Source organism: Chelonia mydas, chromosome 1, assembly GCF_015237465.2.
Source record: "Chelonia mydas isolate rCheMyd1 chromosome 1, rCheMyd1.pri.v2, whole genome shotgun sequence".
Taxonomy (NCBI): Eukaryota; Metazoa; Chordata; order Testudines; family Cheloniidae; genus Chelonia; species Chelonia mydas.
Window position 1 is genome coordinate 245,879,165 of NC_057849.1, and position 22,571 is coordinate 245,901,735.

A 22,571-nucleotide genomic window follows, 5' to 3' on the forward strand; every position below is an offset into this window, starting at 1 on the left:
GAAAAATATCCCAACAGAAATCAAGGCCCCATTGTACTAAAAACTAGACAGGAGAGAAAGAAAGGCAGGAAGAAAGAATTACTATTATCCTCATTTTAGATCCAGGAAAATAAGCACAGAGAAATTAAGTTTGTGTCAGACTCAAGGAATTAAACTCTTATCTCCTGATTTCTAGGTCAGTGCTGTAATCACAAGGCTACCCTACCTTCCCAAGTTTTTAAGTCACCTGCATTTCTGCCTGCTACTTGTTTACCAGTTCATGCTCTATTGCACTATGCATACTGGAAGCTGGAAAAAAGCCAGTAACAATAGATTGTTAATACCCTGGGGTTACTACCTGTTCTCATCATTTAGTTGTGTAACTGCCTATATAGTCTGTGAATCTAACAGCTTTCTCAGTTGTGTACAATCCTGTAACACACACAGCTAACCAGTTATTTAAAAGGAAAGAAACACTTGTCTTGTCCATAGCATATACCAAACAGCAAATGCTCATTTTGCCTAGCTGCAGTGACCAACTCAGCAATGACCTAATCCTTTGGCATCTATTACATCTTTGTATCTTTTTTATATTTTGACCCCATTTTCAATAAAGCTGTTTTATGGTACTTTAAAAGAAAGTGCTGGCACTTCACTCCTGCAGGGAAATGGTGTCAGAATGCAGGGCCCATTGATGAGAGATTTACACTTTTTCAGTTGTTCTGGGCCAGGTCTAAAAGTGTTGCTCCTTTCCTCTGCGTCCCGCCCCCCACCGCCCATAAGACTGGGATGTAAAAGTATTGTCCCTGAGAGCACCAGCATTGGATCTGGCAAACAGTCAAAACTTCACATATTCACAAATGTGCATTGAATGCTGTCCCAGAGATCATAGAGCCTTATGTAAGAGGACTCTTGTCCCCTTACTAAAACTCAGTGGGGGTGTTTTGGTTGGCTAGCTCCCAGCACCAAAAGAAAGGGGAAGGGTCCATGGGAAATCAGGACCCTGAGACTGACAGTCCCCAGGAACAACGGCAAGAGACCAATGCTCCAGGTCAGCCTGATTGACAGGGTGGGCAGGCTAATCAGGGAGTCAGGAGGCAGCTGGGGAGAGAAGAGCCCGTTCTCTGTGTGAGCTGGAATTGCCTGGGTCAGACAGAGTGGGACCGAGCTAAGGAGAAAGCAGGGGCCCAAGCTGAGCTGGGGGGCAGAGCTGTGCCAGATCCAGGGGGGCCAGAAAAACAGCCCAGGAAGCAGGTTAGTGCTGGGAGCAGAGTCACAGAAGCAGCCCACAGAGCAGACCTGTCCTGGGAGCAGAGCTGCAGCAACCAGAGCCAGAGGGGCCAGAGAAGCAGCCCAGGGAGCTGGAGGCAGAGTGGAGCTGGAACTGGAGGTGGAGCTGGAGCAGTCTGGATCCGGGTGCGGTGAGCAGCTGGGGAGAGCGAGGAGGATCCTAGGCAGCAGGCCCAGCCCAGGGAGACGCCCCCAGCCAAGAGGCCTTGCAGGCCAGACAGGGCAGGGGCTGGGAAGAAGGGTCCTGCCACCTAGAGCCTGAGGGTGCGTGGCCACCGCCAGAGCAAGTGTCTGACCGCAGCATCCCTGCAGCACAGCCAGGACCTGGGTGGGAGGCCTGGTACTTGTAAGGAACAGACTGAACTTCCCTTACATTCCAGATACGCTGGTTGTGATGACCCTGTGCTACAGAGCAGGGTTCTCTGTTTTCCTTTCACCTTTCCCATTTTTTCCTTATTTTTTTTTAATTGATTGCTGTTTAATAAACTATATTTGCTTTTAACTGTATGTAATGACAGTGGGACAGGGAAGCATCCAGTGTAGAGAGAGCACCCCGGAGTGGGGACACCCTAGCCCCTGCCCTAAGTGACCACAACAAGGTTGGGGGTCGAGCCCCCCAGGAATCCTGGGCCAAGCCTTCTTGGGTTTATGAGGACTCTGCCACACAGGAGAGTGGAAGGGGAGCCCTTGTGGTCAGGAAGGCCTCTGGGTAAAGGGAATGGGAGCGAGGACTCAGATCCTTTCACCAGCCCATTTCACCGGGGTAGTGTATAAGACAGGAAAGTTCCCCATAAGAGCGGGACCATTCCCCCGCTTACACTTAGCTGATTAGTATAGAGAAACACACAACTGAGTCAAATCAAAGTGGAAACATTTTATAACAAACCACCTGGGTATCCCTTCAGTCTTTCTCCCCTCACCATTGACTGGTGCCCCTCATTTACTATTGCCTCTGGCCTTGACCCATCTGGCCCATAGGTTAAATTTGTCAATGGTATCTGTGAATTCCTGCTTGCTTTCAGCACTGCCAGGAGTAAAGAATTTCCCCCTCTGCTTCCCCTAATTGCTTGCCTATATGAATGCTGCAAGGTTTACACAGCCCCATCTGACAGCAGCAGATTTTCAAAGCACCAAGCTTGGCTATTTTTACTCTGACACCCACTGTCAGCAATAGATGTAGCCTCAAAAAATCCCACCAAGGAGTTAAAAGCCAGGGTGCCTGTCTGAGTGAGTCAAAGGCACTGCTTTGAAAACTCATCCCTATGTTAATGTTAAATCAACCTGCTCACAGCGTGAGCACACTGAAGAGCAAATAATCCATTTTATAGCAATCCCAGTTACATAGATTTCAAAACTGGCTCCAGTAAGAATATTGAAAGGTGCTCATGTAACCCACACACCTCCTGGGTGTGGCGTTCGGTCCCATCTAATGGCACCTAGACCACTTAGAGAGAGAGATAAAATGAATCTGCTCTACAGCCTTAGCTAACTGCCAGTTGACTTTTAGCTCATGTGGTAGAGACTCATGCACTAAGCTCCAGAGGTCCCAGCCTGCCCACGGGCGACCGGGGTCTGTCGACATTACAAGTGGGGGCTCATCCGGGATTTCAACTGGGAAGTCTCTGAAGCTTGGGACGCGCTTCCTCAGCTAAGGAAGTATATAACCCACACACTGTCGGCATTACAAGTGGGATCGACCTGGGGACCTCTGGAGCTTAATGCACGAGCCTCTACCACATGAGCTAAAAGCCAACTGGCTGTTAGCTAAGGCTGTAGAGCAGACTCATTTTATCTCTCTCTAAGTGCTCTCGGTGCCAGGAGGTGTGTGGGTTACATTCACACTCCCTGTTCTTCAATCCCTACTTCATTCTTCTCATCACAGCAAACCCTTCAAATTCCTGGTATTGGTCAGTCTCTTGAAACAGAGTGTGGCCACTACAATTCTTTTACCGTCACTTTGTACATAGATCAGAGCATGTGAAGCTTTGTCGCCCCCCAATGTTGGTCAGGAGTACAGCAATAGAGAGAAATTAAACAGAACATCTTTTTAAAGCAGCAGGTGATTACTGTTATGGAAAAACTAGCAACCTGCTTTCACAGCAAAAAGAGATGACTCCATGTGGAACAGTTTCTGGATCTCCTTGGACAATTATGCAGGTGATACTCAGCTCTCTCTCTTTTTTGCTGTTCCCAGACAGAGCCTGTTTCCTTGTGTTTTTCTAAGATAGAAACTGGATAAAAACCTGCTCACTTGAGCATATTTAAGACAAGACAGAGATGATGCTTGCTGGCAGGAGAAAGCATTTTGGGGAACTAAATAGGGACTATGATTTCATTGTTGTTGAGGGTCTTTATCCACCTCTTGTCAAGGTGGTGTGCATTCTTGGAGGGAAGAATAGAATCTTCTCTGCTCCTGGATTTCCACGTACCATGGTAGCTGCATTGCCTCCCCCTGTATCTTTATCTGGCCAAAAAAATGTGGCCTTTCTGCTGCAGGCTAGATTACTTTCCTTTTCAAGTGCTCTATTTTGGGCTATCCTTGAGAGCCACTCAGAAGCTACAACCAGTACAGAATGCAGCTGTCCTCTTGTTAAAAGGGACAGTATGATGAGAGTGCATCACACCAGTGCTCTGATATGAATCGGCAATGCAGAACAATGAGAGCTCTTTTAAAAATCTGGCCCTAAAAGCCTAAATAGACTAGGGATCTTGTATTTTACAGATGGCTTCTTCCTCTGTGCCCTGTCACAGCTGCTGTCAGTAAGGCTATTTCTGATGTCAGTTCCCAGTGAAAACTCCTGGGGACCAGAAACAGGGTGTTATTAGCTCTAGAATTCACTCTCAGTGATCTGGCATGGCCCACATCTTATCACTTTTGTGTTCATTATAACCTCTTTGTTCACATTCCCTAGCTATGAATGCTGGATTCCTCCAGCAATTACTCCCCTGCATAGGTGTGGAGAACAGGATACCATATCTGAGAGCAGGATTTTGCCCCTAGTCCCTAATTCAGCAGTCAGTGCACTGTAATTTAAACCAGGCCAACCAGGAGTCCCACTCAACCTCACTGTGGTATATCCAGGAAAAACAGCTACAAAAAAGGGAGGGGTAGTAATTAGTCCCAGGGGATTAAAAAGCCTCTCCCTGTCCACTGAGGAGATAACCAGGGGGAAATAAGGTTCAGCTGGAAAAGGGGTTGCTAGGGAGCTAATTAGGTTCAGCTGGCTCCAACTGGTGGAGACCTTTTTAAACCCCTCCCGGCATGGGAGGAGAGAGTGAGAGAAGGAGGGAGGCTGCCAGTAGGCTAAGGGCAGCAAGACACCAAACCCTTCGAGGAAGGGAGGCTACAGTCCTCCGCCCCAGAAGGGAAGGAAAACAAACACAAGGGACTGATCAGGGAAAGGAATAACCGGACCCTGTGCTACCTGTAAGGATTTGCCTTGCCCAAGCCGGTGTCTTCAAGGCTAAAAACGACTGAGTCTGCTGAGGAGAACAAGGTACTTTGCCACACGTGGTGTGAGCAGTGGGATAGTGAGTGAGTAAGGCTCGGTGGCAAGCCATCTCAGGGCAGGGTTTTAAAAAAAAAAACGGAGGATGTAGTGAAGGCATTGATACAGGCCACTGCGGCCCAACAAGAAGCTACCAGGGTACAGATGTCGACCCAGCAAGAGGCAGTATGTGTCCAACAGGAGACGAACCAATTACTGATGAACCAGGCGGCCCAAGATCAAGCCACCCTTACTGAAGTAGTAAACTAGTTGAAAGCCCTGACGCACAGACCCCAGGGGACCCGGCTGCTGCGGGCAAGCAACTATTTAAAGAAGATGACAACAGACTACGATATAGAAGCATATCTCCTCGCGTTTGAGAGAACGGCACTACGGGAGGCCTGGCCCCAGGACCAGTGGGCAGGGATCCTGGCTCCATTTCTGTGCGGGGAGACCCAGAAGGCCTATTTCGACATGACCATGGAAGCAGCTATGGATTACCCCCAGCTTAAGGCGGAAATCTTGGCAAGGTCAGGCATGACGCCAGCCATAAGGGCCCAACGCTTCCACGAGAGGAAATACCGGGACAACAAAGTGCCAAGGTCCCAGCTTTTTGGCTTAATTCACCTCGCCCGGAAGTGGCTCCACCCCGAGACCCGTGGGCCTGAAAAGGTAGTGGAAATCCTAGTGTTGGACAGGTACATGAGGGGGTTGCCATCGGACATATGAGGATGGGTCCGTCAAAATGATCCCTCCTCCTATGATGAACTAATTGCCCTTGTAGAGAGGCACTTAGCAGCCCAAGAACTTTCTCGGATCACCGGGGAAGGAAGGCGCCAGAATCGGAGACAAGTCTCTGCGCTGAGGCCCCGGTTTGTCCTAGCGCCAGGCCGGATAACGGAAGGGAGGAAGGAGTCGGAAGAGCAACCGGCAGTCCCAGAGAGACTTGAGGACTGCGGGAGAAAGACTTGGGGGATAAAGCCCAGCAGCCCGAAAGATAGGGGTCTGCCCCAAGCGGGGTACCGATGTTACGCCTGTGGTGAATTAGGGCATATCGCTGCTCAATGCCCGAATCTAGAAGAGCCCATGTAATGCGAATTGGGAGATATAGGGGGACCACGTGATCTATTAAGTCTAGTCGGGGTTGCGATGGTCCCTCATAGATACACTAGACCCGTTAAGATGAATGGTATAGAGACCACCGCGTTAGTAGACTCGGGGAGTGCGATCACGTTGGTCTCGGGGAAGCTCGTAGGGCAGGACCAGCTATCCCGGGCCAAGTGCTCAGGAATATCCTGTGTGCGTGGGGATGTCAACTATTACCCAACCATCCCTATAAAAATAGAAGTTCGCAGAAACCCCACTAAGGTGACGGTGGGAGTAGTTCTGAAACTCCCCTACCCAGTCCTTATTGGATGAGACTTCACAGGATTTGATAGCCTACTCTCCGGGGAGAAGGTAGAAGAAAATAATGACTCCGGGACGCAGGGGGTGGCCCTGCTAGTTAACCGCACCCCCACCCCGGCCTTCCATGAATTTGACCAGGATTTGTTCTCCCTGCCGGGGAAGCCCCGGAAGACTCGGAGGGAAGATAAAAGGAGGGGGACGAAGATCCTAACCCAATACCAGAAGTCTACACTTGTAGGGGAAAGAGGTGGCTCAACCAACAGCGGGACTGGGCTGGCGATCAACAATCCTATCGCCGAACCGGGTTCCCCAGGGGCTTTCCCCAAAGGGGAGACTGAGGTAGACCCCCTCTGAGTTTGGACAAATGGGGATCGCACTCGGGAATTTTGGTCAGGATCAGGCCAATGATCCAATATACAACAATATTCGTAAAGAAGTAGTCGAGGTAAATGGCGTCCCCGTGGAGGGGAAAGTTAAGGGCCCAGGGCCATGTTATGTGATTAAGAACGATCTGCTATACAGAGTAGTCCGGGTCCAAGAGCAAGTCATAGAACAACTCTTGGTCCCACAGAAGCACCAGAGGGGCGTGATGGATCTGGCCCACAGTCATTTGTTCAGGGGCCACCAAGGGGTCGATAAGACTCTTGATCAGTTCCTGCAGAGGTTTTTTGGCCTGGCATTTACGCGGCGGTCCGACAATATTGTACGTCCTGTCCGGAATGCCAGATGCATGGGCCCCGACCACACTTAAGGGCCCCGTTGGTACCTCTACCAATTATTGAGACCCCATTTGAGCGAATAGCTATGGACCTAGTAGGGCCACTGGAGAAGTCAGCCAGGGGCCACCAGTACATTCTGGTAATACTAGATTATGCCACCCAATACCCTGAGGCCATACCCCTGCGGAATGCCCTAACCAAGACCATAGCCAAAGAATTAGTCCAGATTTTTTCCAGAGTAGGGATACTCAAGGAGATCCTGACGGACCAAGGGACCCCCTTTGTGTCTAAGCTGATGAATGACCTATGTACAATGCTCCACATACGGACCCTCAGGACATGGGTCTACCATCCCTAGACCGATGGTCTTGTCGAACGCTTCAATAGGACATTGAAGAACATGTTGCGGAAAGTGGTTAGTTGCGACGGGAAAGACTGGGACGCTCTGCTGCCCTACTTGCTGTTTGCCGTACAGGAAGTACCATGGGCTTCTATGGGATTCTCTCCCTTCAAGCTGTTATATGGTCGCCACCCCAGGGGCATACTGGACCTGGCTAAAGAAGGCTGGGAAGAACAGCCGAACCCAGAGAGAAATGTCATTGAACATGTGTTACAGATGAAAGACAGGATAGCCCAAGTTGCCCCCCTTGTACGTAAACACATGGAGAAGGCACAAGAGGCACAACAGACATACTACAATCGCCAAGCGGCGACCCGGAAGCTCCAGGTGGGAGACCGGGTAATGGTGCTCGTACCCGCGGCGGAGAGCAAGCTCCTGGCCAGGTGGCAGGGGCGATACGAAATAATAGAAGCCTTAGGAGAAGTCGACTGTACGGTCCGACAGCCAGGCCGCTGGAAGCTGGAGCAGATCTACCATATAAATCTGCTGAAACCTTGGCAGGATAGAGAAGTTCTGGTGGTTGCGCTGGGGGCGCCATCCCCTAAAAGCGACCAGCCCGACCAGGTGGGGATATCTCCGGGGTTGACTCCGGAACAACGATCGGAAGTGATCAGCCTGATGAAACGCAACCAGGATGTGTTCTTGGAAAAGCCAGGCGGGACTACGGAGGTTCACCACCACATCCTCACAGAGCCTGGAGTGAAGGTGAACGTCAAGCCATACCGGATCCCGGAGGCCAAAAGAGAGGAGATCAGGACAGAGGTCCAGAAAATGCTGGCCTTAGGAGTCATTGAAGAATCTCATAGCCAGTGGTCAAGTCCCGTGGTATTAGTGCCTAAGCCTGATGGCAGTATGAGGTTCTGCAATGACTTCCGCAAGTTGAATGAGGTATCCCAATTTGATGCGTACCCTATACCCTTGTCACGGACCATGCCCCTCTGCAGTGGATGCACCAAAACAAAGACAAAAATGCGAGAGTAACGAGCTGGTTCCTGTCGCTTCAACCCTTCCACTTCACAGTACAACATAGGTCTGGAATCCAACATGGCAATGCAGATGGCCTATCGAGAGTGCACTGCTTTCCGACTCCCCATAGTGTTGAGGGAGGAGTGGGGGAGAAGAAATGTGGTAAACCCAAGACAAACAGTGTGGTAAACCCAGGACAAACAGCTACAAAAAAGGGAGGGGTAGTAATTAGTCCCAGGGGATTAAAAAGCCTCTCCCTGTCCACTGAGGAGATAACCAGGGGGAAATAAGGTTCAGCTGGAAAAGGGGTTGCTAGGGAGCTAATTAGGTTCAGCTGGCTCCAACTGGTGGAGACCTTTTTAAACCCCTCCCGGCATGGGAGGAGAGAGTGAGAGAAGGAGGGAGGCTGCCAGTAGGCTAAGGTCAGCAAGACACCAAACCCTTCGAGGAAGGGAGGCTACAGTCCTCCGCCCCAGCAGGGAAGGAAAACAAACACAAGGGACTGATCAGGGAAAGGAATAACCAGACCCTGTGCTACCTGTAAGGATTTGCCTTGCCCAAGCCGGTGTCTCCAAGGCTTAAAAGGACTGAATCTGCTGAGGAGAACAAGGTACTTTGCCACACTCACATAAACGCATAACGCCATATTCAGCTGTACTGTACACTACCTCCCATCAGAAAACAAAAAATAAAAAGTACATGTACACTTAAAAGGCAAGCAGATATGCTTTGAAATGGAGATGACACAATTCTACTCCAGACAAAACTCTTGAGATACCAAATAGATTTTAAAAGATACTTCCTTTAAATAAAAAAAAAAAAAAGGCGAGAGAATGAGTTGCTGGGGACATTTACCACTTCATATTTTTTTTTAAACTACAAGTGATTTCCCATCCAAATCCAAGTTAGTTAAGCAGATTGGCTGTAACTGTAACACCGCAGCTTTTGTGAAAGGCTTCTTAAGATTTGTTTCTGCGCAGACAGGAGTTCCCCCTACGTAAATGTTCTCTACCCATACCCACATGCTTCCTATACACACCCCCATAACTGCATTATACACTCACTCACCACGCTGTATTCTGTACAGTTTGACACACTGACATGTGCTATACACACAAACAAAAATAAACCTACCCTCACTACTCTACAATAGACATTGGACCAGATTTTGGCTCCTGCTCCCATTGGTTTGCATCGCTATGGTTGGCAGCACAAAGGACAAAAAACTTCCTCTTGGGAAGTGCCTCTGTATAAGGGTTATCCTAGGGTGCTGCAGAAGTAGCTGTTCCATAACCTCACTTCTAGCATCTGGTACCAGGGATGTGGCTGGAGAAAAGGGGAGCCTGGCTGGGCAGCTCTGTGCATGAGCTGGTCTACTAGAACAGCCCCTTGGGATTGGGGGCAGCTGGATATAAATTTGATCAGCCTTAACTTACACACGTGGGTCAGAGCTGCCGCCAGAAGACAGCCCCTGGACATGAGGGCCACAAAGGTGGTATATTGCCACTTTTGTACCTCCTCTCCTGCCACGAAGTGCACTGAGATCAGCTTGGATGCAGGTCAGATTAGGCTATTATGTGTGCCCACACACACACATTACAGCAGAGGGAGTCAGTTATCTTTTGTCAAGGTCCCAATGTCTTGGTCAAGGTATAGTCAATGTCTAGACTTAAGAGAAAATAATTTAAAAAAACCCAATGATGATGATGATAAGTAAATAAAAATATTCCAGAGTCCATTCAAAAGCATCTGGCGGTCTGTATTTGACCCTCAGTCCGCCTATTATTGACTACCCCGTATTACACCAATACATGACACTGTACCCTCCCCAAAGATAAAGGCACATTAGGCACCCACTCTGCACTTCCATATTCAGATACACACATTTTTTTGGCTTGGAACTCGTGTGAAAGTAGTTGAGAATGGTAGTGTCTACGAGTGCTTTAGATATAGTACCTGTATGGTGGTATTCCTCGCCTTGGCTATGAAGTCCACGTTGATGCCTCCAATCACCACCTTAATGGGGGTGGGGTGGGGGGAGGAGAAAGTGGAGGGAAAAATTGGCCAGAAGAAGTGCTGAGTTTTGTTTGTTTTTCTCAAGCTCACTCTCCCACCAACCTATCAAAGTAGATGAAAATCATACTGTGAAGGCCTGATCTTATCTGGCTAGGCCAGACCAGACAGTCCTTTCACAGAGTGCCTTTGGAAAGAAAGGAAAATCTATTCTGAATTCTACCCTCTGAACTACTCCTCCTTACAGCTAGCCGCAGAAGAAGAATAAACTTCTTGAGGTATGCAGGGCATTAGACGCACACGTGTACACACAACACCAAAAGTACAAAGTTTCATTGGCATAGCTATGTTGGTTATGAGTGTGGAAAAAAATAATTTAAAAACCCCAAACAAACAGTGTAAATGCAACTAGGCTGACAGAAGAGTGCTTCTGTCAGCCTAGCTAATGTTGTTTGAGGAAGGGGTGTAGCTATGCCTGCAGAACTCTTTCTGCAAGTTTACACTGTGCCTACGCTAGGGGGCTCTGCCAGCATAGCTATATTGGCCAAGGCTCTATAGTGCAGACATGACTTTACTTTGCATTGACATCAACTAAGTTGACGTGTTGGGAAAGGTATATATGTGCTCGGAAGGGGAGAAATGTGAAAACAAGGTAGAACCTTAAAGGGATTTGTAGGAAACCCAAGCTGAATGTCATAGGGATCCACTTCGATGACTAAGACCAATGCCTCTGCTAATCACTGAGGACTTTGGCTCAGAGAAGCTTTTAGAAAGAGGGAATGAAAACAAAGAATGAAGAGGATTTAAAAAGCACCTGAGGGAAATTAGAGAGTGAAGAGAGAGAGACTTTCCAGCTGTTTACAGCAGAATGGATGGTCCTTGCCCCACAGTGGAGAGTTACCATGTTTTGGACACTGGCTGTGAACTTATCTATAATGCTATTTGTAGATAGGCACTACACACGGAAGAGCAGAGGACTCACAGGCCTAAGTGCAGTTACTTTCTCACGCTGAGGCAGGTTGCCCTTCCCTGTGGCAGTTTGGATCTTGCACAGGGCCACAGCTATGCGGCTGCCCACTCTGGCATTGTTCTGGATCAGAGCGATGTCTGAATGGATATTCTTTTTTAAAGAAATGAACAGCAAGAAACTATCCTGGGAGAAGCCTGTGTAGGAAATTCCCTTCCCTAAGGGGGAGAGAACAGGAAGTGGAGGCTGGGACAATGACACAGGGGGACCTCTTGGTCCTGATTCACCCCATTCTAGTTATTGTACATATGCCAGATTCCCCTAGTGCGTGGACACCTCACAGTCTTTAAAGGCATTTATCTTTACTATGCACCTCGGACTCAGGGAAACGCTATCAGATTAGGAGCCTAACAGTTAGGTGCCTAAATACCTTTGAGGATCTGGCCCTACGTGACTTGCCTAAGATCACACAGGAAGTCTGTAGTGGACTAGGGAATTGAATCCATGTCTCCCAAGTGCACTTCCTAACTGCTGGGCCATCCTTTTTCTCACCTGTACCAAGTAGACTTACACACAAAGCAGTGGGAAATCAGGCTCCATATGCAGGGTGATTGACCATACTCCAGTACGCTCAAGCACAAATGCTACTCAAGTGACATATAATAATGATGCCCAGAGTCTTCTCTCTAAGACTGACAGAGCCTGGCAGCTTGGGTGTTTGGTGTACTGCCTGTCCTGAAAATTGCAGGGGAGCCTTGGCTTTAGAACACCTCCTCTCTTTGCCAGTCACTAGTTCTTACAGCAGAAGTTGAGGGAGACAGAGTGTTATTAACAAGCTTAACAACTATTTCTGTGTGTTCAACTGTTTTGAAATGCTAAAGTATTTGCGCTTTCAAGTTTCCAGATTAGCAACAGTGACAGTATTTTGTGGTCAACCTGTCCAATGACATTTCTTGGAGGGGATTGTGGAATTTTTTTTTTTTTTTTAGTAAAAGGATACTGGAGTCCAGCGATTTTCCACTAGTCAGTTCATTCACCTTCTGTAACATAAAGGGAGTCAGCTCTTTCCCTATGATCCCTTTTGACCTGCAAACAAAAAGAAAATACCTTGTGATAAGAAGAAGTGAGCTAGCGGGGCATCAGAGTGGACGCACTGGTTACTAACAGATAATCTAGCTATATAACTGCATGCTGTCTAAGGCTCAGTAAACAAGCCTCAGTACACAGTACATAGAACTATAGTGAAAATCATATCAAGGAGTCACCCAGACCTGAGATTAAGGACATAGTCTGCACTATATCCTTGTTGCAGTGTAGTCTGGAGAAATGATCACAGCAAGAATAGTCTGGGGCCCCTGAGATCTGCAACATAATCTAAGTATAGATTTTAAATTACTACTCATTTTTCAAAGCAAAGTAGTTAGAATGATATTTCTTCCTTCTACTTAGCTGCTAAAAGTTGTGTTCTGGGTTTCCCTCACCCCCAGAGAACAGTATTTTTCTGCACCTCCTTAGCTTGGGCTTAGGCGTTATTACTGATGTGGAGTGAAATTCACCTCTCTCTGCAGAAGAGGGTTCAAGTATTCCATAGATCTTGTTTTGGCCATCTGCACAAGGGTGAATTTCACACACAATTAATAGATGCAGGGGAAAGTGAAAGGGAGAGCTAATTTTTAAATCATTTTTGTTTTGAAATACAAATGTATTTACAGTTTCTGTGTCTGCCCATAAATTCTGATTTAGCAGAGGAGATGGAGATATTTAATTTTTTTTAAGGCAATGCTGTTCTCTTTTAAAATGCCCATCCCTGGTCTGTGCCAAGGCGCTGATTACAAAAAAATTAAAATTAATTAAAAAAATTAAATATCCCCATCTCCTCTCCTAAATCAGTGCTGGAGCCTTTTATGTGCTCACAATCACAGAGTGAATTAAGGACAAAGTTTGGAGTGTTTCTCACCGGGCGTTGCTCAGAGCTTCTTGGATGGCATTTTCAATGACCTGTCCTGAAGCAGCTTCCTCCTCAGGGCAGGGCACTGCAATCAGCACTCCACTGCCCATGCCCAGTGCCAAGGTGCTGGCTGAGAGAGGAGAGACAGCTGTTAGTTGTGTCTGTGTGATCTGAATAATCCAATCAAACTGTGAAGCACCAAGGCATAGGAGAGAGAGAGAGAGCGTACGCGCACATAAGTGTGATGGTATGTTCCCTGACATCAAGGATTGAACCAGTGATCTCCAGAGTTGAAAGCACAAGTCTCTGCCGACTAAGCTAAAGAAGAATCAGGCCCCATAGCCCCCCCACAAAGGATGTGTGTGGGTTAGGCACAGCTGGGGACATGTAAATTACATGAGCCTGTAGGTTGTATGTGTAAACTCTGATGGGGGGAGGGGAGGTCTGTGTATAAGTCAGGTATATGTGTGAGGAAAGCAGTGATTTGAAGACAACATTTTAAGAAGGTTTCAGAGTAGCAGCCGTGTTAGTCTGTATCCGCAAAAAGAAAAGGAGTACTTGTGGCACCCTAGAGACTAACCAATTTATTTGAGCATAAGCTTTCATGAGCTAAAACTGTAGCTCACGAAAGCTTATGCTCAAATAAATTTTTTAGTCTCTAAGGTGCCACAAGTACTCCTATCTTAAGAAGGGGCTCCCTTGTTGTCTAGACCTGCTTTGAGCAAGGTTAGATGAGTGGGTGGTGGTAACACCTGTGCGTCTGTGCTCTGTCTACACTAGTGCTCCCGCTGTTGCTGCCAATGGTTGTGCTGCAGCAGTGGGAGATTTCCAGAAAATGGCTAGTGTAGACATATTGCCTAAGCAGTTCCCCTGCCTGGCAGCTTGTCCTCACAGTGGCAGTGCTGGCAGGCAAGATTTCCTGTGGCCTTGATTGTGGGATGGCTGAGTGGGTGGGTAGCAGGTCCCTGCTGGCGGTGGGCTGGGTAGTCAGTTGGGAAATAAGTTCCTTCTGGTTCTTAAGGTGGGCAGGTCTCCCCTGGCCACTGGAGGTCCCTCCTAGCTGGTTTGTATGTAAGCAAGACGGTTTCCCCAATATGGTGAAGTATGAGGATGAGTGGGAGAACGTGGCTCCACACTCGCACCTCATACCAGCTCTTCTGACTTCAGGCTGGGACTGGGCAGACACACAGTCTCTGGCCAGAATAATAGGTTGCTGTGGCCACAGGACTCCCACCTAGTGCTATAGCAGCTTGGCCCTGTCTCCTCATCCACTGTCAGGGATGGTCTAGAAAATGAGTGGTCCTGTCTTGAGTGCAGGGACTAGATGCTCTTGAGATCCCTTCCAATCCTACGATCCTATGATTCTATGACTGCTGGTGGAAGTTTGGAGGGGCTGCAGGGACCGTGTGGGGTCTCCCCAGTGACAGGGAACATAAGGAAGGAATTCCCTTTGCAGTAGCTGCAGTGATCGCAGCAATAGTGGTTGAATTCAGAGAGGGCTGAAGATTTTAACAAGCAGAGCCAGCTTCATGCTCCTGGGCAGATTGCAAAACAATTTCTTGTCCCCTTATATGTAACCAGTTTCTTTCCAAAATTATACCATGCACAGAGTTACACTGAGGATTTTGGGGGAGAGTTAGAGAGATGATTCTTCAGGATATACCCAAACTAAACTCCAGAGCTGTGCTGAACCCAGATTTTTCATTCCAGGGGGAGTTTCACGATTTCAAAATTGTTTCATTCCAGAAGGGATTGAAAACAAAAAACATTCCCTACAAACAAATATTCCAAAAAAGAAAAAAAGTGTTTTGTTTTGATAAAGTAAAATAGTTTGTTTCTGATTTTGACTTTTTTATGACTTTTTGTTTCAATTTTTTTATTTTCTATTAGACTTCATAAGAGAAAATCAAAAAAATTGAAACAAAAAGTCATTCTGAAACAGCAAATCAGAACATTCTGTTTTGAAAAAATCGAAATGGCATGTTTCAACCTTATTGAAATGCTTTTTTTCTATTTTTGTCTCATAACTAATTTTCATCAAAGGTGACATGATGCATTTCTGCAAAACGTCTTGCTTTCAGCAAATCAATGGGAAAACGTTCCATCGGAAAATTTCCAGAGCCTGCTCCAGAAGTGAAGACCGTGTGTGTGTGTGTGGTGGGGGGAAAATCTGTTTGTCTTCCCAACCTGCTCCAGAAGTAGAGACCAGCTGCATAGTCCCTTCAGCCCTAGCAATCAGTTTGCACCAGCTTATGTTTTCAAGTCCATCTTTGCAATGAAAAGGGACAGAGACTTTTTTTTTTTTTTTTAGGGAAAGCTGTGATTCTCCTTCCTGAGGTCCAGAGGCCAGCTTTGTTAACAAGGGGCTCACCTGAAACCCCTCCAGATCCTCAGAGCAGGCAAACTGCATGTATGTGAGAGTGCCAGGGTGTGTGCAAATAATTCTATGCAACTCAGAGCATAGGTCCTGAAACTGGGGCTGCTGGGGGTGCTGCTTCACCCCCTGGCTTGAAGTGGTTTCCATCATACACAGGGTTTACAGTTTGCTTCAGTGGGTCTCAGCACCCCCACTATACCAGTTGTTCCAGCACCCTTGACTCAGGGCATATGTAACTTCTGCTTAGTTGGTTCCATCTAAAGGCTGAGGCTTTTTTTTCTGGCTGCTTCCAAAGCAAGGGGACAGGAAAGCTGTTCTTCCGGACAGCCTCCTCGCCAGGTGAAGTTAACACAGAAAATAAATCATTAAAACAGAGCAATTTGTATGAACCTCTGCCTTCTGATCCAAATCTGAACTTCACAGCTTGGGCCTTTCTCCACCACAAACTCACCAATAAGTTTGGCAGCCTCCTCCTCATTCTGCACCTGACATGGTGCTTGGAAACCACTCTGGCGGGAGAAGAAGGCAGGGAATTCCCTTGATTCCCCAAAGGCAGCCACGCAGACACCCTGAGTCTCCTACAACAGTGAAGATGAGATGAACAAATAATCAGCAGATGGAATGAAGAGCCACCAACAGTGGCTACTTTCCCACCTACCCAGCTAAGAATTGCTACACTGTAGAATAGAATTTGGTTAGTTTTACACATCCTCTTTTCTAGTCTAAATATTGCACAGTAATTTTCAAAGCAAAGAGTCAGATACGTAACTGTGGAGGAAAATGCAATGACCTTAGAACCTGGCTTGGTGAGACAATGTTGGCAAGAACAATGGGGCTATTGGGGATTGACTGGTTCTCTGCCTTCATTTTCAGCAGCCCACACAACAGCTTGTGCTACCTACCAGGTATTCCAGCGTCCTACCAATGTCCAGAATAGACTTAACACCTGCGGAAACCACAGCAACTGCAGTGCGTCCTAGCTCGGTCAGGTCAGCACTCACATCCATAGCTGTTAAGGGACAAGTAGCCTTTGTGTTAGTGAGAGTTGCATTCCTAATCATCATGCTCTCCTCCCTTGCTGGGGAGATGGAAGTGAAGAAGAATGTTGTGTCCAATTAAAATTGCAGTGCAAATTTTACATAAGAGGAATATAATTCTCTAAATTTGGACATTGGCCAGAACACGATGAGTGATACCCCTTCACTTGCAAAATGTGCTGTGGGATCTTTCTTGACCGTAAGGGATCATGGTCTCGGTTTTACATCTCATCCGAAAGGCAGCACTTTCAGCAGCACAGAGCCTCCAGCACTGTGCTGGAGCACTTGGTTTAGTATTGACTCAGAAGGGAGAATGCCACTAAAAAGTCATGTTCCTACAGCATCCTAGGTTGTCCTTTATGGGTCACCCATCCTAAGCACTGACCAGGGCCCAATCCTGCTTGCTTGCAAGAGAGTCTCACCTGAGTACAGAGAGCGAAGCATATTTATCAGTATCCCCAATAACTTCAGCTTCCCTGATATTCCATATCAGCATAGCTTGCTACTACAAAGGGTGCAGCCAGCTCCCATTGGACTGAATTACTGGCTAGCAAGCAACATCAAATGGTATACACACCATTCTGTGGATGGGAGAAAGGTCAAGAGAAGCTCCCACCTCCCTTGGGAAATATAGGTGTTCCAGAGGAAGAAGTTGAGCCTTGTGGAGAGAAAGAATTGGAAAGAAAGGCAGGTGAAATATCAGAGGCCCTGACGACACTCATTCTGAAACCATGCTAGCATCAACTATGTGTCTACAGGCCTGTTCCTGGTAGGGTTCTTGTAAGATTTCCCTGACCGGTGTAGTCAGGGATATTTTTCTGAGAAGTGTGCAAATTAAACGTTGTGCTACAGATACCAAGCATAGTGTGGTCAGAGCCTTAGTGTAGATTTATCCCCATCTTTGGAATGAGGCAGGGGGTGATTGTTCTACTCTTCCCAGCAGGAGAATACTGTGGGCCTATACAGACTAATCAGGAAAGAGAAAAAAGGTGGACGTAAACAATGAAACTTTAACATTAATTCAACAACAAAGAGACAATATGAAGTGCAATGCTCCTCTTACTCGTCTCTCCTTTGCGATGGACCCCTCCAATTCCTCCTGTCACAAACACGGGGATTCCTGCTTTGTGTGCCACAATCATCGTCCCTGACACAGTGGTACCGCCAGACAAACCCTGTCATGGAACAGCCAGTCATAATCCACACACTATGCGACCAGGGGAACTGTATGTTCAGGGACAAACTACCAGCAGTTGCAAAACATTCTGCTGTGCCCAGTTTGCGGGTAACAGAGTACTGCGACAGTATTCTTCTTAACAAACCCTCAGGGAAAACCAAAAACATTCATTTGCAATAATAAACTATAAGGCCATATGCAGAGATGCTGAGTAAGGTGGAATACCTTAAATTCCCTTACGCAGCCTGACTCCTCAGGGCACTCAAATAGTACAGGGGGTGGGTGTGTGCAGTGTAAGGACTGTAAGGACTGGGATGGAAAAGTGTGTGCTGAGGAAACTTATTTTGATGTAACTGACACACTGCAGAGTGTCTTTAACTTCCACATTCTTGCACCTTGATGGTTGTTGCTTTTCTTGCTATAGGGGACACTAACAGGTAAGCTTGTGCTCTGGATAGCAGTAGTGATTACCTGGTTAATAAAAAGGTTAATGAGGCATGATTCATACAAGAAAAGGAATGATTGTGACTGGTATGAGATAAGACGCTGTTAGATATTGCTGTTGAGATATGGAGTAATGAAATGATGTGACTCGCAAAGGATAGCATTACGTGGATGCTGTTGCCAGAGGTATCAGGCCAAATGGAATCAGTGGGGCTGTGCCCATTCACACCAGCAGAGAATTTGATCCATCATTTCTCTGTCAGCCATCCTTTCTTGTCAGTGTTGCTATTCATGGGTACAATGGTCTCTAGATATTCATGCAGGCAGGTGCATTGATGTTGGGCTCCAGAGGTCAGCAGTAGACACACGAGCCATAATAACACCAAGAAGAGAAAGGAGAATCTCTCATCATGAATGGAGATGAAGTCTCTTGCGTCCTCCTGTATAGACTATTCAGATAGAGCATCTGTGTCACAAATCTTTGTCCAAGCTATTGGGAAGGAAGACAAGCAAGAAGCCCCAAATCCATGAGGTTATACTGTAAATATTTGTTTAAAAAATCTTAGTAATGGCTGGTCACCAAACTGAATCCAGTCCAGACAAATAACAACCTAAAGTCATTGCTGTCCTATTGCTGTTCATTGGCCTATGCAAAATGAGCAGATGGTCTCAGTCTGATTCCTACTGGACAATCATCCACATCATAAAAAAACAAAACAAAAAACCCACCATAATAATTGGCACCCTTGTTAACAGTCCCAGCAGAGGGGGCAAAGAATGAACTCCCCTTCATTCCTGGAAGTGTTCCCATTATACCAGGATTAAGGCATGTTGGCAAGTCTTGTACTGCTGCCAATTTTGCAATGCGCGCTTTGCTGATAAACAGAAGATTTCAGGCACCGGGGTTTCAAACTGGCAATTCTCCTGAGCAGTTAAAGTCACTTCAACAGTTGTGTGCATGTTTAAAGTGTATGGCCTATCATTGTAGTTGCATTGACCATCATTTGCAACACACCGTGCTTTTTCACTATAGTGTGCATACTCTAAGCCAAGCCTCACTTTTCATGCTGTGAGCCAGCAAAGAATGATTTCCTTGGGGAAATGGCTATTGAATTGTGGTTTCCTAGCTCTATAGTGTGGAACCTAGTTAGGAACATGTTTTGTGAATATGTCATCTTAACAATAGAAAATTGTATATGACATTTCCAATACACTGAGAAGTACTTTTCCCACCTGGCTTTAGGCTAGGGCAGCATAACATTGCTGTAAAGAAAACTTGATGACAATGAATATCTACATACAGTACCTGGCTGAGAACGTAGGGAAGGTCCCTCCGAGATACCTTAACTAAATTTTTGCTCTTTGCCAGAAACTGAAGTTCCTCATCATTAAGGCCGATGTGGATCCTGCCATTTAAAATGCCCACGGTTGCAGGTACTGACCCATTTGTCCTTACAATCTCTTCCACCTCTCTGGCCATGCTGGAATAATACGAACAGAGCAACAAAAAATAAAACAAAAAAGTGAACAGGTGGGAAATATCTTCAGATCTCTTTGCCACCATGTTCCAGTTGCTACTTTATAGCATTCCCTCAACTTCTGCTAAATGTGGGTCCTCTCCTGCACCTAACAACTAACAGAAGTCTTTGGATCTCATTGCCAGAGTGCAGATCTTCCCACGGCTCCCATTGCCAATGCTCAGTAGCTCTGAAAATCGGGCCCTTTATATGTTTAGTTTCCAGTGGGTGTCTGAAGGTCTGACCTGCCTGTCTGTGTTGCATAGATTAGAGATATGATTTGTGGTGGAGGTTTTTAATTATAGTCTTCCCTCCCTAATATGCAGCCATGTCTATTCTGTGGCCAGTGAGCAAAAAAGTGCTGTATGTCCCAAGTCACTTATCAGTTCTGACTTCATCCTAAAGGGTAAACCAGGGCAGGTGTGGGTGGAAGAGACTGAGAACTCTTCCTAAACTGTGCCATAGATTATTTGTTTAAAAGTGGCTTTCCACATGGCAAAACAAACAGGTGTGGATGAGATTTGTTTCCATTAACTTGATTTACTGTACCCTGCCAGCTTTTCTCTCCACCAAACAGCTGAATGTGAATATCATGGAGAAATGAAGGGCAATGATTTGGCATGTTAAGGAAGCAATTACAGATAATCTGGTATGTGTTTATATTAGGTACCTCCATGCCTGCCATGTTTTGTAAGACCTGAAGATGTAGAGGCCAAGTGCTGTCAGCTCCCTGAAAAGTGAGGGTATTTAGCGTAAATGATCCTCCTGAAGGATGGGATTGTTTTTTATAAAACATTTTGTATCAACTGGCTAATGAGTCACAGCTCATTCACCTTTACTGGATAGTCACCTATTCCAAGTCTTCATTAAACACTCAAATTCCTGCTCTCATACTGCTGACTTTAGATGTGGACAGTGAGAGGCGTGGGATACTAAAGCGCTGCAAGCTGGGGATTCGTCATCTTTGCAGGCTTTTTATTTACTAATTTGTGAGACTACTTCATTTCTTGTTGAGCAGAATGCAGATTTGGCAGGTCCTTCTGCCCCGCGGCTTCTGTACCTGCCCTAAACAGCCTCAAGCTGTCTTCTCACAAAACCAGAACTCACTGCATTCTGATCTCTAAGGAACAGCACCAGAGAAAAATAATGGCTGTATAAGAAAGAAATAGAAAATTCAGTACAGTAACCTTCCTGTGCCGTGGCTCAGTAGCTAAGCAAAAGTATGGGAGATTGCTTACATTTTTGGCACTGCCACTCAGGGGAATACTGATATAGAGGGTACCCACAAGTAAAGGGTTGGTTGCAGAGATGGGGTTCCTTGGCACAGTGCTGTCTTAGCATAGGCCAGCAAGAGAGTCCAGCAGAACATTGTAGTGGCATTTACAGTCAATGTTCTTATGGGTACAGATGAGCAGAGGTCATCACTGTATTCTAGTAACTTTTACATTATAAAAGATGTAGCCAAAGAAACTTATGAGTACTTGCAAGGTCTCCATAAGCCATCCAGCCACAAATGCCAGAGATCTCTATCCAGACAAGGGAATGTCATCATTTGCTGCCACTTTGTGAAGAAGGCCAGGGATTTGATGCTACAGATGGATATGTATAGTACATGTAAATCTGGGGTTTGTCATGTAGTTCTGCTATCTTTGGAAGCCCAGATGCAACTGTTTTGTAACTGAGGTCATATTCTGCATGCGTGTCACACCCTCCGTTCCCACTAATTGTAGTGGCAGCTTTGGGTGTACCACAAATACAGAAACAGGCCCATAGATTATCAGACACAACCGTACAGTTTTGCTGCACTAGGGTCATCAAATCATCAAATCTACAACCTCAAATTCTGGGGATAGGGCATGCCATGTGTAATGATGGTGCTCTCCAAGGCTACGATCGGTCTCCCATCAGCCAGAGCTTCCTCCACAGAAGATGAAACCCTGAAATGAGTTCCTAGGAATAAAATATAGGAAAATCATTTATATTTTAAGGCGGCAATAGACTTCTTGATTTATCAAACTGATATACATTAGGCAGTGTGGGAATAACTATTCAGGGAGATGGAGGATCATACTAGGATGAGCACACGACCTAATTTTTATGGGACAGTCCCAATTTTTGTGGATCTGTCCTGTGTCCTGCAAAGCCATTGCAAGAAGCAAAGCCTCCTGAAATGATTAAATCATTTGGGTAAGAAAAAAAAACGTTTATGCTTTGCAGCGTAGTTTCATCCCATAATCAGAGTGTTTTTCTCTTCCTGCAGAACGATATGGGAAAGGTGGGAACACACCAGCATTTGGAATCCTGAACCCTCTGCCTCTCTTGAATATACCAAAAACCCAACAAAATCACAAGGGGCTGAAAAGAGAGTTTTATTCCATATTTCCAATGGCATCAGACTGTAAAAAGAGCAAATGTAGAATTGTTTTGCATATGGTAAATTCAGTATGGACAGGATTTTTTTAAAGATAAATGGCTTAAAAAAATTATTCAGACTTTTCAAGTAAATATACTACTTAGTGCCACAAACCAGAAAAGAATTAATCATTTTGAGACCAATTTTAGGGGAAATTTTGAGAAGAGAATGCTGTGAATTTATTCTATATCAGCTCAGCACCTACAGCACTCACCAAAGGCAGGAATTCAGATAGCCCAAGTTTAGATCTATGCCCAAGGTGCCATCAGATTTAGACAAACAATTTTATTAGGAGTAATGTAGAGCTTGAAGAGTGATTAGGATCCTTTTAACCCTAGTATTATTGTTTTTTGTATTGCACTAGCATCGAAGGGTCCCAGTCACGCCTCTCCTGAAATCTGAACTGTGAAGTCAATTGCCAGTCAATTT

At 46.2% G+C, this 22,571-nt stretch overlaps 1 protein-coding gene across 1 annotated transcript in view; it reads right to left on the reverse strand.

Moving 5' to 3' along the window:
* LOC102943015 (pseudouridine-metabolizing bifunctional protein C1861.05) overlaps positions 1-22,571 on the reverse strand; it is a 48,226-nt gene that overhangs the window by 23,459 nt on the left and 2,196 nt on the right. Inside the window, exons 3-11 of the mRNA XM_043541398.1 lie at positions 21,565-21,679; positions 19,519-19,693; positions 17,655-17,766; positions 16,457-16,563; positions 16,006-16,132; positions 13,187-13,307; positions 12,230-12,315; positions 11,245-11,369; positions 10,206-10,265 (exon numbers count right to left, since the gene is read on the reverse strand). Of these exons, the coding sequence (XP_043397333.1) occupies positions 10,206-10,265; positions 11,245-11,369; positions 12,230-12,315; positions 13,187-13,307; positions 16,006-16,132; positions 16,457-16,563; positions 17,655-17,766; positions 19,519-19,693; positions 21,565-21,679 (1,028 nt within the window). The remainder of the gene's footprint in view (positions 1-10,205; positions 10,266-11,244; positions 11,370-12,229; positions 12,316-13,186; positions 13,308-16,005; positions 16,133-16,456; positions 16,564-17,654; positions 17,767-19,518; positions 19,694-21,564; positions 21,680-22,571) is intronic.